Source organism: Aethalodelphis obliquidens, unplaced genomic scaffold (assembly GCF_003676395.1).
Source record: "Aethalodelphis obliquidens isolate GAN/ISIS:26980383/991018 unplaced genomic scaffold, ASM367639v1 scaffold3, whole genome shotgun sequence".
Classification (NCBI taxonomy): domain Eukaryota; kingdom Metazoa; phylum Chordata; class Mammalia; order Artiodactyla; family Delphinidae; genus Aethalodelphis; species Aethalodelphis obliquidens.
In genome coordinates, this window is record NW_020837947.1 from 77,280,016 (window position 1) to 77,296,777 (window position 16,762).

Consider the following 16,762-nt stretch of genomic DNA (forward strand, 5'->3'; position numbering starts at 1 on the left):
CGGCTCTGAATCAAATCAGCAAGGGAGAACTCTTTTTTAAACCAAGAATATCAACACCCAGAGTTAAGTTGCTTCCTAGTCAACACCGCCATCACAATTTTTTTTTAAGTACATAAAGAAAACGTGCGCACGCGCGCGCGCGCGCGCGCACACACACACACACACACACACACGCCCACCTGGGCGAAATGCAAACTCCAGCCAGCTTGGGCTGACGTGCAAGCAGTTTTCCTTTTCTAGACGGGAGTGTGGATTTCCCTGGGGAGTCCGTATTTCCCAGGGGAGTCCGTGGCGGTTCCAGGCCGCGGCGCAGCACTGATGGGTGCCCGGAAGGCGGCTGCCGGGACTTGTTTGCTCCACGCTCTGTCCCCGAGGCTGCCACCCGCCTACGTGCGTCTGTGAGAGGGGAGTGGAGTGAGAGTGCAGGTGAAGGGCTGCTACCCCGGTGATCACCGCACGCTGGGGTGTGCCCGTCATGTTATTCACGCCCGGGGCGTCGGGGGGTGAGTTTGAAGGGGAAAAGGGCTATGCATCGTGCGTGTGTGGGCTCTTTGTGTGAGCTCCCAGCTAGACTTCGAGTGGGCCGTGTGTACTCGGGGAATGTGCAGAGGTGGCGATTCCCATTTTCCTCCATTCTCTCCCTCCAGTCTTCTCCCAGGCTTCCTTCGGCTTTCGCTGGAGCAGCCTGTGCGTGGGGCGGAGTGCAGGGGACCGTCGGCCCTGCAAGTTCTTGTCATCATTCTAAAGGCAAGTTCGTAGGCTATCGCGCCTGGTGAAGGGAAGGCCAGGTTAGCAGATGTCAGACCAAACAGGGAAAAGAAGTTTACGCTGGCCACACGACCTCCTCCTGTGTTGCGGGCGGTGAATTCCAGGGAGGCCGCTCCTGCGTTCCCCTCCGGCCCCCTCCTCCATACCCAGCAGCTTAAATTTGTGGGAGTAACCCCTGGGCTCCAAGAGGCCAAAAGGTGCTGGACTTGGGCTGAGCGCACAGACGTGTGTAAAGCGGTTTTCTGATGCCACAGTGTAGGATCCCCGCGCTTCCTCCGGTGCGTCAAGTACGATTTGGCAACCCTCAGTGCCAGGCTCCGCTCTCAGGGCCAAGAGGTGGAGCAGAGCGAGGAGGGGCGGCAAGACCTCGAGAAGGTGCTGGCAGAACGTCAGCCCCGCGTTTGGCCTCCAGTTCCCAGCAGTGCGGGGCGGGGGGAAACTGACTCCCCTTAGTTGCCTTGACCCCGGGGCGTTTTAAGGGCAGAGCTTTCCTTCCGAAGCCTCGACTCGCGACCAAGTTTTGCTCTGGCCCAAGTGAGAAATTTCTACGGTGGATGTACCTCCTGAGCGGCTTCTAATTTTGAGGATCCCTAGGTTTCCTAGCGTCCCTTGCCCTCTCTCTTAGCTCCAGTTAAGCTTCCCAGCTCCGTCCCGAAGCCCCAGGGGAGAAAGGCAGGACTGGGAAAGCCATCCCCTCTCTGAGCCCCTCGCAGGCGACCATCCGGGTTTCCAATCGCCGGAGACTGAAAAAGACAGAAGGCGTGCCGCGTGCGCAGACAGTTAGTTAATGGAAACCCTGTAAATCGGTTTTAAGTGCACCCAGGACGGAAGGGGAGGAAGGTGTAGGTGGCGATGATGGGGGATGGGGCTATGATGGGGTGGGGTCAGCCGCATCCTCGCAGTTCTGAAAACGAGAGCCTCTTACTTCCCTCCCATCGTTCTTAATTTAGAAAAATAAATTTATTAAAATCGCACGGATAGGGAAACCCGAGCTCCCCAGCCCGCCCCAAGCGGAGGAGTGAGCGGATTCCCTTGGCAGTGAACCCGGCTGCGGCTGTCCCCCTCCCCGCTTCCTCCTCCCCCTTCCCTGCCCCCCCTCCCTCCTCCCCGGCGGGGCACTGCTACTACGGCGATCGCCACCTCACGCAGAAGGAATGCTCGAAGTATGCACACGTTCCCAAAAGTAGACCTCCTTCACCGCCGGAGGAGCATACATCACCCCGTGGCAGCCGTCCACCTTCTCAGGCGTTTCGTAACCGAGTAAACTGAGAGCTGGGAACAGCCCTCTATTAAGTAGCCCGCGGCGCGGAGCCTCTTCCCACTCGACGAAGGCGAGCCGCCCCAGACGCGTCCGCGCGCCGGCAGCTGCGGTCCCGGGCCGTCTCCGCCTGCCCTGCGGCTCCCGCCTCTCCGCCCGGGATCCTCCTTCTCTTACAAGTCCGCCTCGGTGGCCCTGCCGCTGCCCACCTCCGGGCAGCCGCCAGGTGCGCCCGGAGCGCAGCGCCGATTGCCGGGGCGCGCGGGGGCCACACCGAGGGCCGGCTTCTACGACGCCGGGAAGCCGCTATCGCAGCCGCTACCTCGGTCACCACCGCCTCAGGTCGGTCCGGCTTCCGGCCCCGTCACCTCGTCCCTTCCAAAGAAAACTAGGGAAACTTGCTTCTAGCCTCTTCCTTGCTCGGTTCTAAGCCACTAAGGAGCCCGATCGGGGACCGTTTGGACTTGTGCCTGAGATCTGCCGGGTATTCTGAGCTTTTTGTGATTCGTCTGAGTCATTGAGGGGGAAAGAATTGTAGGTTTTCTGAAGAGCTGATGCAGGGAGGCTGCGCGCGCGTAAGGCACGCCGTTCGATGTGCCAGAATGTGGAGGGATTTCGTCTATAGATGCTTCGTTGAAATTGACGCAGGGCGCGCCGGCTCCTGGGGCCGCCAGTCCCTCAGGGCCTCGCGGCTGCCGCGGTGCTGCACGCGCGCAGGGAAGGTGTTTTAGCGATGCACGGCGCGGAATTCTTTGGAGGGCCGGCGGAGGGCTCTGCCCCTCGTCGAGGCTGCGTCGGTGTGTGTGGCGTCCGGAGACAGACTCCCGGGCGAGTGATCTGGCTCCTTTCTCTGCTTTTCAAAGCATCCCACATGGTGGGTCAGCTCAGCTCTCGGGGACTCACCTTTGGCCGACTTTATCCAGCTGCTGGAGACAGCTCCCTCCCCCGACCTCTCCCCCTCAGTGCATAAGTGGACGCCCTACTCAGGGTCGTGGAACCTCTGGGGGAGTTTCCATCCCATATCCAAAGAGGGTAGGGATCAGAGAGTTATTTACGGAGCGGGGACTGTAGCCAGGCAGCAGAAGAGGTACAGCAAAGGAGGCACCCGTAGGGTCCTTACGGGGCTTTCTGGGACCCCTTTCCCCCCAACTCACCCCGGATTATGTGGCCTTCTGAAGTGTGCTGGAACGCTGGGGAGGGACGGGGCAAGAAAGGAAATGAGCGCTAAACTCGGTCCTTGGGTAACGAATGTCAAGGTTGCTGTGGGTGACGCGCAGGGGATCTGGAGGCACCCCGCGGGGTAGGGGTGAGGGTGTCATTTCCTTTTTTAACTTGACAAGGGAGTTAAAGGAATTGGCCTTTTCCAGCGGAGAGGGGGGAGGGGACGAGTTGGCAAGAGGAGATGAATCCCGTAAGTCTCCTACCCCTTTCCCCACCCCCGCAATTGACTCGTATTCATACATGAGGGTGAAGTAAGGGAATCCCCGCTGCCACGTAGGGGCGGCCGCTTTCAGATTTTATGTCTGAGAGTGCTCAATGAAGTGCTGCTAAACATTCACATAAATATTTTGGCTAAAAGGAGATAAAACTTTTTTTTTTTTTAACATATGGGTGGAATGCCTGGCTGGCTGGCCGAACTGATTCTATGTTCAGATAACCCCGAGGCATGATTCCTTGTGCCGCTGAGTCAGGTAGCCGATAGGTGGCGCTCTAGACCCAGGCAATAGCCCTTCCACTACTCAGGTTTTTGTAGCTAGCGAAGAGGTTTAAAAAAAAAAAAAAAGCAGCACACGGTTTTTCGCTGGGTCGACTGTTAGCCTTTAACTTTTCTCGAGCATGACTGCCAACAGAGTCGGAAATTATTATAGCAAAGTTAAGGCCAGATGATGGGACAATGGGCCAGTCTCACCTCTCGCTTTTCACTGATTTAGAAAAGGGTTAGAAATGTCAAAGAGTTGTTAATTAGGAAGAAAGGAATTGCTAGAGTTCTTGGATCCCCAGAGCAGCGACAAAAGTTTAATCTTGGCTTCATAAAAATGAGCTCCGGGCAATTTGGCACACCCGTTCATCAGACATTTAAAATGCAATTTACACTCAGGTCCAGGAAAGCTGCCCTAATACATTGTGCCAATAATTTGGAAAGACACGGTTGGAGGTTGTCAGTTTCTTTTCTCAAAGAGGGCTCGACCTGTGGCTCATTTTTGAATTCCCAAGCATGACTTCTTTTTTCACGAGGCCTGGTGTGTTGTCTTACAATCATTTATGTACCTCAGAATCAATTCTCTTTTTATGTTTTGCTTCTGGAAGCCCCCCCACTTTTAAGTTCGTTGCTAGTAGCTTTTGTCTCTGAATTGGACCTTAGAATATTTTGGAAGATTTCCTTCTACTGACATAGGTTAGGCACCTACTGTGTGCTGGGAACCACAAAAGATGAATAAGACTATTTGTCTTTAAAGAATTAATAACCTAGTTACAGAATCAGGAAAAATCAGTGTAGAATGTATTCTCCTCCTGAGCATATAAGCCTGTAATCTTCTGGAATAAATGAACAGTTAAATGAGAAGATTAATTATTACTGAGAATTTTATTAAAAAACGTCCTGGGAGGGGCTTCCCTGGTGGCGCAGTGGTTGAGAGTCCGCCTGCCGATGCAGGGGACACGGGTTCGTGCCCCGGTCCGGGAAGATCCCACGTGCCGCGGAGCGGCTGGGCCCGTGAGTCATGGCCGCTGAGCCTGCGCGTCCGGAGCCTGTGCTCCGCAGCGGGAGGGGCCACAACAGTGAGAGGCCCGCGTACTGCAAAAAAAAAAAAAAAAAAAAAGTCCTGGGAAAACAGGAAGGAGTGCTTTGTCTCTTCTGTTGCCTTTCCCTTTTTATGATGTATTTTAGAGTTGTTTTTTTCCCCTCATCTTGAGTAAAAGATTTATCAGCTGTGAAGATAACATAGCTAGCAGGGGGTCAGGTTTCTCTTGGTCTGCACATATTTCTGTATAATCCATGTCAGACCTTCAAGAGCTGCGTATTTGTAGGCAGAACAAAATGAAGAAAAAAAGAGAGTAAAAGAGGTTTATTATACTTTTCCAAATTACCCCGAGACCACTAAAGTACCGTTACCTAAAGAGTTCAGCAGCTAGGAAAAAACTGCTGGTCAAATAAAACCCCCAGCTGGAAGAGGCATTTGGTTGAGTCAGGGAAAAGATGACCTCTGAATTAGCCATCACCCAGGGGGATGGAGTTATGTGGGGCGTGGTAAGGCCTTCACCCCGGATGTTAAGCAGGGCCAGCCTCCAGGAAAACAGGACCCGCTTTAAACTTGAACTCTTAGTGCCCGTGATTAAACTGCTGCAGATGAACTTGACTTACACTGCTTCACAATAGGCCCATTATATGCTGGTCTGGGCCCTATGGTTATTAAGGCAGATCTGGTCGGGTCCTGGCCCGGGTCCAGGCTCCAGTTCTAACCTGGCTCCCGGCCTGCCCGGACCCGGTTCTGACGCCGTCACTGCTTCCTCCCGCAGATCCCTTCATGCGGCTTTGAGCCCCGAGGCCGAGCATGCGGACCAGGCTTCCCCCAGCGCTCGCCGCCCTGGGCGCGGCCCTGCTCCTGTCTTCCATTGAGGCAGAAGGTAAAAGGCTCTTCCCTCCTTCTCCCCCGTGACCATGCAGAAGTCTAGAAAGGAAAGAAGCAGATCTTTCTTGTCTCTGTTGCTTGCTGTGTTTCTCTCTGCGCTTCGTGTGTTCTCCCGGAGTTTCTCTCCTTCGGAGAAACGCCCCCTTCTCTGAGGTCTGTCCATTTCCCAGCTCTCAGGTCTCGCTCTTTCGTATTCTGCTTAAGCCGTCCCGTACAGTGCTGTGTGCTCTCCTTGCTCTGGTCTCTGCGGTGTGCTGTCCACACTGCCACCGACACGGCCGCCTTCCGAGAGGACCAGCCGTCCGGGAGGGGGCGACGGCTGCACCCAGCTCTGCGGGACGAACACCTCCGGGGGGGGTACCCAGGAGCCCCGGAGCGCGGGCGCGCTCGCTCGTGCGCGTGGCTCGGGACTGCGACCTCGGTGACAGCACGCAATAAAAGACTCCAACAGAGCCGGCTCTGCGCGTCTGTGTGTTTTGTGGGGAGTTCAGTCGGCTAGGCGGGCGGTGCAGGCAAATGAGGTAGCAGCCCAACCGCCCAGGGGACTGGCGGGCCAGCAGAGATCCGGGACGCGGGGTGTGTTCTCGCGGCCCGAGGTCGCCGCTGTCTCTGTTTGGTTCGCTGGGCTACGAGACCCGTGGCCCAAGCCCAGCCCCAGCCCCACGCGAACAGGTTGGGTCTGGGCCAAGGTTCTCAAGCTAGGAAGCTAGCGGGCGCCTGGCAAGCCGGGCACCACCTACCCCTCCCTCCTTCCCTCAGCTTCAGACCTGAGTGCGGAGTCGCTCAGAGGTTCGGAGATGCGTCTCAGGGCCTCAGGGTCTGCAAAACGGCTCAGTACGCTCCAGCCCTTGGAAAACGAAGGACTTCTGCTAGAGTTTTAACCTTGTTTTAGGCTTGCTGCGGTGTGCACTTGATGCCTTCCTTTCTCAGCATTCGCGGAACAAGCCCTTTCTGTATATTGACCCAAGAGGGGCTTCTGTGTCCTCTCAGTTATCGTTGGAGACCTGATAAACTAGATTTATTGTTCTGTAAGGTAAATGGGGTAATACCATAAAAGACATCTTAAGAAATGTATACTTGTTTTTCCAATGCAGAAATGCCCCCGATGAAATTAAGGGAGGAGAGCAATACTTCTGTGTGGGTCAGTGTGGAAGGGGGGTAGGGCGGGGGGGGGGGTTGTGTTTCTTAGAGGCTGTGGGGAAGGAGAGCTGTTTTATGACCACACTGAGATTTTCAAAAACTTTCTATTGTGTTTGATTCTCTAGTTTGAGACTGCAGGTACAAAAGACTAAGATTGGACAAAGCAGAGAGTCTTCAGAATGTACGGCTTGTTCAGAAAAGTGAGGGAAACGTGCTGGCTCTTCTTATCTGATTAATACTTTATGAATGTAGAGGCTTTTCAGAGTGGCCTCTGTGAAGTAATATTCAGCTGAGGTTGCCTTTAATGTTCCTTTCTATGTCGTTGTTAGGAAGGAATTTCACTTGAGGAACTTCTGGAAGCCTTACTAAAGATATTTTTAGATAATTCACTAAAGTGACATATTTATTGCTCATTAAGAAAATAGTTATTTGAAAATCAGAAAGGGTTGAGAAGTCTTAGGACAAGAATTGGGTTGGAAATGATGTAAATGGAAAAAAATCAGTTCTGAATTGGATAATGGCTGGTTAGCAAAGTGCAGTTGAAAAGAACATTTTACTCTCTACATCACTGATTGTTTCCGTATTTCTCATAATTTATCTTTTAGATTTGTATTTATTTCCACATTATACAGCTCTTTCTTTTGCTTTCTTAAGCTGTTTCTCTTCTTGTCTCTCACCCACTTAGTCCAGCATTTAATAATGATCCTTTTGTAAGATCTGTTATTTGGAGGGGGCCTTATTCTAGTTTGGCACTGTCAAATAGAAATAGACTGTGAGCCACAGATGCAAGCCACATATGTGACTTAAAATCTTCTGGTTATGACATTAAAAAAGGAAAAAGAAAAAGGAGAAATTAATCTTTATAACATATTTCACTTAATATATCCATAATATTACCATTTAAACATGTAATCAATATAAAAATTATTAGTAAGATATTCTGCATTCTTTGTAGCTAAGTCTGAAATTGGGCATGTATGTTACGCTTGCAGCGCATTTCATCTGGACTGGCCACATTTCAAGCGCTTGATAGCCACGTGTGGTTTGTGGCTCCAGTACTGGACAGCAAAGCTCGGCTGTTAATTACTAAGTGGCCCCAGGAGCCTGGGAAGGGCTAACAAAGTTTGTGGCCAAGGCCTGTCTGGGGACAATGGGCTGCAAACAGAATTTCTCTGAAGTATTTCTGATGGCACATTTCACAAATTCAACTGGCAGCCCTGCTTCTTGATATGTTATTTTGATCTTAGTTCAAAAGTAGCCATTGTGGAGGGTGGGAGGGAGACGCCAGAGGGAGGAGATATGGGGATGTATGTCTATGTGTAGCTGATTCACTATGCTATACAGCAGAAACTAACACCACTGTAAAGCAATTATACTCCAATAAAGATGTTTAAAAAAAAAAGGGTACATTAAAAAAAAAAAGTAGCCATTGCTACTTTTCTTTCCCTTTTGCAACTCATGCTTGTACTCTTGTATTCATACTATTTTCCAGTCAATTTCTACTTACTTTTTTTTATATGTTGAAAGCTCAATACCTTTAATGAAAAGGTTTTGGCGTTCACTTTTTGCATTGCTCCTTTTTTATAGGGGTACCACCTTTGTCATGTTGTTTTCTTCTACTTACTTATACAAGGAACTTTATTTTTCATAATACAGTATTTGTTCCATAGAAATAAGAGTGAAAGTGATTTTTTTTTTGCTTTTAATATTTGTAATTTTTAGCTACAGCGTAGACTTTATTAACCTTATAACCTGGCCAGTGCTCCGTAAGATCTAGAATGTGTAACTTATTTTTGGTTCCTGTATCATACAGTATGTAAATTGCCATTTAGAAAATTTAACGCTTTGCATTTAAAGATTAATGGCCAGTGTTCCCTGAGAGTTAGACGCCTTTCTAGTTAATCTAGAATTTGAGATGGACATATGTTTTGTAAAAAAAATAGAGTTGTAATTTTAGTAAGTCTGATTTGTAGTTCATAATATATAATGAGCGATTGGATATTTTTAGTTCATGAGTGAGTTGAAGTCTTAAGCTTTAATTATCTTACATCTAGGTTAAGAGGCTAATTAATGTATATTTCTATACTCCTGTGTCTAACTTATGTTCTAACAGAAATTTCAAACTCGATGGGAACTTATAGATCATCTATTCTAATCCTCTCATTTTCCAAATGAGAAAATGAGGACCAGAGAAGCTGAATAACTCAGTCAACTAACCTGATTGCCTAGGGACAAGGCATAGACAAGACCCAGGTCTTCTAGTCCTGGTTTCGTGCTAGTTTGCCCACACTGTGCTGCTTTCTTGCTTGAAAACGGGTCGACCCAGTCAGTTTCATGAAAGGATGCATTTTGTAATCTGTACAGAATAATTTATTACTTGTCTAAAATATTAACTTTTCAACTGCTTATTTTTGGTATCTTATAAACACAGACGAAATGAGTATCTGTATCATGGCAGAGATCATTAAATTTATACTAGCTTTGGAAGGAAAAGTTAAACTAATGCATACTGAATATAGTAAAACCACACTTCGTGCACTTCTCAAGGTTTCTGCCATTAAGGTAGTACCCTTCTCAGTGTTGCCATCACAAAGATTAGACTAAAGGTCTTACTAGTTCATCAAGATGATATTTTAGTAGTGTGTTCTCAGTTTTCCTTTACCTTTAATACATTTTATACACTTGCCAAATCTTACTAGACTAATCTCCTCCCACCTGTCCGTCCATCTATCCATCCATCCATCCATCCATCCATCCATCCATCCACCTCTGGGTAAACTTTTATGTCTTCCTCTTGGGTGCCATAATTAAAAACAATGTTTTGTGAAAAAATTATATATCAAGGTAGATACTTTGGTTTCAAAATTGCTTGAACAAGTTGTAAAATTAATATATCAAATTCTATCTGTATCTGAATTGGAGATGTCTGAATAGCACATATTGATTGTTGACCAGGCATCAAATAAAGGTTTTTTATAGAGAAATACTTATGTATATTTTAATAGGCAAATACATATCAATATTGGTTTCTAAAGTTAATCTTTCACTCAAATATTTCTTATTTTTTACATTTAAGCAAATATGGTAGGAAGCTGTATGCTCTGGAGTCAGACTATGGGATCAAAGTTTTCCTGCCTATTAGTTGTGTTAACCCTTGCGAATTTCACTGACTCACCCGTTAATCAGGGATAATTAGGCCACTCTTCTGGGTGATCATAAGAAAAGGAGACAATATATAAAGTGACTAGCTCTCTGCCTGTCACAGAAGAGACACTCAGCAAATGCTAGCTATAATTATTCCTAAAAAGTCCTAAATCCTGCCAATTTATCTAAGGAAGATACCAGCAGAATGCAGTTTTCATACCATAGCTTTTTGATAACAAAAAGCATTATTCATAAATATGAACTTAAACTGCTAGTGTTATGAATACTTAAAATTTTAGTTTCTTCACTATCAGTATTCAGTTTTATGAATATATATGATTGCTATCTTATTTATTTATAATTTTACTTCTCTTTGTCTTCGTTCAGATGCTTCTTCTACACAACTATGACTCTTTACAATCATGATCCCTATGTAGATAGTTCATCCTAGAAATATTCTGGCATCTGCATAGACGCTGCTTGTAACAATGCAAGGGCGATTGTGAATTATTTTTATATAAAATAAAAGATTTTCAAAGTTAATGAAGATACATTTCGCATTGATTCAAGTTGACAGGGGTCCACACTCACACTTGCTTTATTATCTTTTTTCATGAGACAAACAAGCAAAATATATAAACAGAATGGCAAGCCTAAAAGGTTTTACAAGAGATAAAAGTGGCAAGAAGAGAAGTGGAAAGGGCTCTCTGTTGTACACAAGCTGGTCGACCATTCTTTCCTACTTTTGATCCCCAAGTACCACATCTGAGTTTCTATAAACACCTTAAAGTCCTCTGAAATGTTAAAGACTTTTCCCAACAGTCAATTTTTCAGTTTTTCTGGAATCCTGGTCATTTGGAAATCAACAAGGTGGGCGGCTGCTGCCCCTCAGCAGCTTTAACCTAATGTCTGCTGCTTCAGGTCAATTTCCTTGCAAGGTTGGTGGTACTGTTTTTCCATGTACTGATTTTTTTTAAAAGCATGCTCAGGCCAGTTGCCTCTGCCTTTGCATTAAATTTGTCCTGAGCCATTGCTACTGGAACAATATTTTATAATGATATTCTTAATACCTATTGTCCTATTAACATCTGTTGCATGCTTGTTATACTAAGTGATGACTGCCAGTAAACCTCGCAAAACGGTTACAGACAGCAGAATGTTGAGTAATTAAACTATGCATGTAGATTAATAGTCTAATCTCACTGCCTGTGTATGGATAGTAAGAAAATAACATTCATTCCATTACTAGCGTATCCAATAAGAATAAAAAGCCATCTCCTACAGTTGGAAGCAGCAGTTCATTAAAGCAAACGTTTGCTTAATTTGTATAATTTCCATTAAAATGTGCTATTAATATTACATAAATACCTAACCCCAGTTCAATTCTATGACTCATGTCTCAAAGCTACTGCTATAGTTCAATTGACCTTTAGGAAAACCTAAAAGGAGACTGTAATCTCTCAAAAGAGAGACAAAAATTCTGACTCACCAGGAATACTTTCAATCCGAAACACTTTAAGAAGAGTATGGCGGAAAGTCATCTTATTGTGTGGACCTGCTTCAAGAGTAATACTTTTTAATGCATCGACCATGCACTGACAGTGAGTCAGTACAATGCTGCATGATGAGGCATGAACACTGCAGAGAGAATATCATTATAAAATATTTCTGGAATGTCTTTGTGTAACGACTATTGTACATGGAGGCTTTCGTTCATTGTGGGAAACTAAAAACAAGTCAACATTTCATTGACACATGCATGATGCTGTACAGTTTTGTATGTAAACTATTGCTTTCTGTACTTTTCAATTATTCCTGTCATTGACTTCTCCAAGATTTATGCGCAGTCGTGTCTTCAGATGGCTGATCCTTCCTCACTATTTTCTTTAAGTTCTGTAAATAAATGTCCATAAATATACATTGATGTTGTCTTTTCATAATTAACCATTGTTTCGTAAAGGACCATACTGGCATTTTAATTTAAAATGCCACTTCTAGTATGGAGTATACCTGCTGCAAAGGAAAATAACAGCGTTGGTTTACACCTTGCAAACGTACCGCAAATTGGTGTAAACAGGCAGAATGTTTGTTAGTTTTATAAACATCTGTATATCACTCTTTATATACTTATAACTGATTGACACCCCTTATTACTATTTTTGAACATTGGTCTATATGAATACAAATATACATTTAAATGTATATTTCCTTGTGAGACATAACAGTGCTAAATTTCCCATGATTCCTCCTTTTTATTTCAATACATTTTTCATCTCTGCCGCAGATTGAGAATTATCAAACAAAAATTAATAACAAGGCAATGATGCAGAGAATGAACCAAAATATCATTGATCCTTTTCCACATTATGGAAAAAATGTATTATGTCAGTGTTCTCACTTAACCTCTGTGGTTGTAAGCAGGTTGTGATTTGGCATGCTTATTCAAAATGCACTCAGCATGTATCGAAAGTTCCTTAATTGTTATGTGAATTGTTTGCATATGTGGTTATTATATGTGATTTCATTGTACCTGTATATGTACTTGTATCCAAATATGTTTCTATTATGCTTGATTTTGCTGGCCATTCTTGGATGACCGAGCAACTCAAGAATCCAAAGTGTTTTGTGCTGTCTTCTGTAATATGTATACTCTCTGATGTTTTGTCACATCTTGTCAGCTTTTAATTTTATTCTCGTCCAACAAGATATCTTTTATATTTGTTGGAAACAAATTTATGCAAAGACAATTTTAGTAAGCTTTGCTCAACACAATTCTTTGTTAATTAAATTGACCGTTTTGTGACATTGGAAAGTGTAACTGATATCAACTCTCTCTCTTGCAGTTGACCCACCTTCAGACTTGAATTTTAAAATTATAGATGAAAATACTGTTCATATGTCATGGGCAAGACCACCTGATCCAATTGTGGGTTTCAAAATAACAGTGGACTCCACAACGGGTAAGTTTTGACATGTTGGGATTTTAGGACAGAGACATCAAAGGTGATATAATCTGATCTTTTCCCCTCCTTCCATTTCATTATGAGGAAGCCAGGATTTAGAAAACCTGAGGGGTTCACCTAACGTCGCAAGATATTTGGTGGACTCAGATCTCCAGATTTCCAGCCCAGGACCCGTTATTATATTTTTATAGTGTTAGCTTTATTAACTTGGTTTGCTGTGCTAAGCTGTTGTTACTAAAAATAGACTGCCCCCCCCATCAGAATATTGCTGGTAATCTTTGCTTTTATAAAATAGAATGATCACTTCTTGACATTCTTCTTGAATCACTTAATCTGTCCAACACTTCAAGTGACAAGTGATGAAGTGAGTTATTACGCCTTGCCCAGTGTCCTGCACACTTCAGTACCCAGGACACAGATTCTGGGATGGTGGTGAGCTGCCATGATGGAAGACAACGATTTACTAGACAGATTCTGTAGATCCTAAGGCTAAGAGTCTTTGAAAGAAGAAAATTTGTTTTGCTTGTTCTCAAAAGTTTTCTTTAGTATTCGTGATGTTGCCCAAGTGTGGAGAACCCATCTCTGTTGATTAACTTTTATTTCTAACGTGGAATGGGAAAATAACCAGTTTTACTAGCACTGGCCAAGTGGTAGGAAGAGGTCTGTATTGGCTGACAGAAGCGATAGATGATGTCAACATGACTTAGCACCAGAGCTGTGTTTACATACTTGTGGCCTTTAAAAAATACCACTGATTTTAAATGCTGGTTTATCAGGAAATTGGGAAGCTGTATTTTTCTCCCATATGATCCGAGAACTTAAAAAGCCATCAAGAATTTACTTTTTATTCCTTGAATATTTTCTTCCCAAATATATTTGCCGTTAACTATTTCATTTATTCCAAAGCAGAAAAACAGTTGAAAAAGAGTTCATCTGGTTTCCAGATGTTGGCAATGACTGACTCCTATACCTTAAAAGCCTAGCAGAGCCCTGGTATCTTGTTTTCCCATGGGGGCCCTGGTGGGTTCTGCAATGCTCCACATGTAAACCTGGAGCATTTCTCAGGGTTCTTTTACATTCGTTACCTTTTTTGATTATTTATGTTTTGATGAAAATTTAATATGTTTAAGAATTTTAAAAGTCACTTAGTCCCTAAGAACTACTGTGTTTCCTGATTGAATTGAGCATTATCATAATCTAGAAGGAAGTACATAATTGTCAGTATATAAGGAAACGCTCAGTACACTGTACCTTGAAATGTTTGATACCTAGTTAAGTCAATTCAGAGGACCATGGTTACCCATTAGCGTATGCTCCCATCCCCCGCTGGAGTACGGAGGATGCACTTCTGTAGAAGAGGATGCTGTTTCCCAGTAGATGTTCCTTTTAGCCTATGGGGTTTGTTGTCTTTGAGTTGATTTTCGGCCCTTCTTTTTCTTTCACTGCTCTCCTCCAATGCATCATTTAAAATTAAATTATTTTCTGCTTTATCTCTAATTTATAAAAAAATTTGTTGTCTACCATTAATATTCAAAAATAATGAGAGATTTTTGTTTGATATTCTGCTATATCTTTAATCTAGAGGAATACTTGAGTCCACAAACAAATATGGACTATGATTGTAACAAGTAAAGGCAATGCCAGTCCATTTATTGAATTTCTAGAATTCAAAATGTTTGTCTTGGAAGGCAGTAAAAAATAATGTTTGGGTATTCAAAAAAAACGTGTATTTTGAATTTTCAGATTTTGAGTATATGTTATGTTATATGTGAAAAAAGTTTTGTTGCATTGATGTTTTTCTTTCTATATTTTCAGATGGGCCCACTAGGGAATTTACCCTTGCAGCTAGTACCACTGAAACTTTATTAACAGAGCTCATACCTGAAATAGAGTATGTGGTGACAATCACTTCATATGATGAAGTAGAAGAAAGTGTACCAGTTATAGGCCAATTAACAAGTAAGCACACACATAAAGTACTTTTATACCTTATGTTTTGCAGAAGATTTCTCCAGCTTTCAAATTTAAGTTGTTGTTATGCAGAGTTAATTTATATCCATATTAACTATTCTTTCAATGATCCTAGATGTTCGTAGCTGTGAATAATTCATTCCTGATTTATAATCCTGGTCTCTGGAAACAGCGGGAATATTATGAATGAAAACTGTTAAAAACATTAGCTTTGCCAGACAACAATGTTAATATCCATTTTGAAATATATCTAAAATCTCCCTAAAAATAATGATATTTGCAAGGGAATGCTTATTTGGCTGTATTCTCTGACCAGCTGGGAATGGACCATACATTTGAAAGACAACGTACTTATTTTCTTCTTAGGAAGTAGTTGTATGGGTCCATTTCTTTTTGTAATAATCAAGTTTTGATTCAGTTCAAACAGGTGGCCCGATAAAGCCAGGGGAGAAGAAACCTGGAAAAACAGAGATACAAAGTAAGCATTTCCCTTTATATTTGTGCTTGGCTTTGCAGAACTTATAAATGTAATCTAAAGGAGATGTTCCAACTAGGTCCATAGTTTCATCTCACTCCTATATTAATTTCTGTAAGCTTTATCTACAGGAAGTACAGGCAACGTGTTAGTAATGTATGACTAAGTGGTTGTAACACCTACGTTCTGACTTTCTAACCATTCATTCTATGTACTAAATATTCTTTTGACTGGGAGTGTTTTAAATGTGTGTGTGTCCAAGTTCCCCTGCAGGATTTTGGCAGTAGGTGAAAAACAAAGCTCATCACTGGACTTAACTCCTTTCTCAAAGACAAACTATAGAAATAGGTGGTAGCTCAGGGATGCATGAGAGCTATAGGGCTGGACCACAAGGGAGATGCCCTCACAGTGTTTTCAGCAATTCCATTGCCATGAAAATGTATTTCTATGTCTCTGTATATGTTTTGCTTATTTCTAGGGTGTTTACATGGGCTTAGTTGGTGCAGTTGTAACCGTTTCCGGAGTCTCTGTAAGACGTCCCTGATAAGTTGATGCATTCGTAATCAAATGAAAGCAATTTTAGTGTCTGGTTTTGTGGCTTCTAGCCCCTTTTGGTCTTACACTGCTCTGTGTGACTTGCTGGGATGGATCCCTGAAGGGTTTCTTGGACTTCTAATTTTGCCACCTTGTAAATTGGATTTATGACTCAGGATAACAATAAAAGGATTGTGAACATGAAGTTCCCTTTATCCCGAATTTTTCCCGCCAGGTCACTGTTTATAATTCTTTTTGATGTCTAATCATCTGAAGCGAAGTTTATAGTATGCAGTTACAATGCAAATATTTTCCCTGAATCATCAATATTTATTCTAAATCAAAGCATTATTCTAAATACTGACTTTCAGTAGGCTTAAATTGGCCCATTAAATAGTAGGCAAAAATTATTTAGGCATGCAACTTGTATTGGCTTGCAAATTTCCCAGGACCTTTCCTCCTCTTCCTAGCCAAGTACTTCTCTTATTATCTACCAACTGACTGCAGGGACAAAAATATCTTCAGAAAATTCACTCAGCTTTGCCTTATGAATACAGATTTTCATAAAAACCAACGTGTTCCCCCCTCCCCACCTGACCACAGAGAGAGGGAAAAATATGTTTGGTTACAAAGGCCAATTGTTGCATTGTTAGTGATTTAAGGGTACTGCATATATTTTTACTTTTGAATGAAAATGTTTTCCCCCGTTTTGTTTAGTACAAGAAGGTTTTAGTTGTCAATTTAAAATACATTGATAATTAGGACAAGATATTATGGCGATTTTGCATCACATTTATGCTTGTTGGTACTTCTGTTAAGACTCCATTAACCCTCTAGACTAACGAGCTGCAAACGTTAGACAATTATATCGTAAAATGCA

At 43.6% G+C, this 16,762-nt stretch overlaps 1 protein-coding gene across 3 annotated transcripts in view; it reads left to right on the top strand.

The window, feature by feature from the left end:
- The first annotated feature begins 2,067 nt into the window (after positions 1-2,067).
- COL12A1 (collagen type XII alpha 1 chain) overlaps positions 2,068-16,762 on the top strand; it is a 114,827-nt gene continuing 100,132 nt past the window's right edge. For all 3 annotated transcript variants that reach the window (XM_027092305.1, XM_027092313.1, XM_027092322.1), the window contains exons 1-5: positions 2,068-2,368; positions 5,543-5,650; positions 12,783-12,899; positions 14,718-14,861; positions 15,292-15,351. In XM_027092305.1, the coding sequence (XP_026948106.1) occupies positions 5,578-5,650; positions 12,783-12,899; positions 14,718-14,861; positions 15,292-15,351 (394 nt within the window). In that variant the 5' untranslated portion in view covers positions 2,068-2,368; positions 5,543-5,577. The remainder of the gene's footprint in view (positions 2,369-5,542; positions 5,651-12,782; positions 12,900-14,717; positions 14,862-15,291; positions 15,352-16,762) is intronic.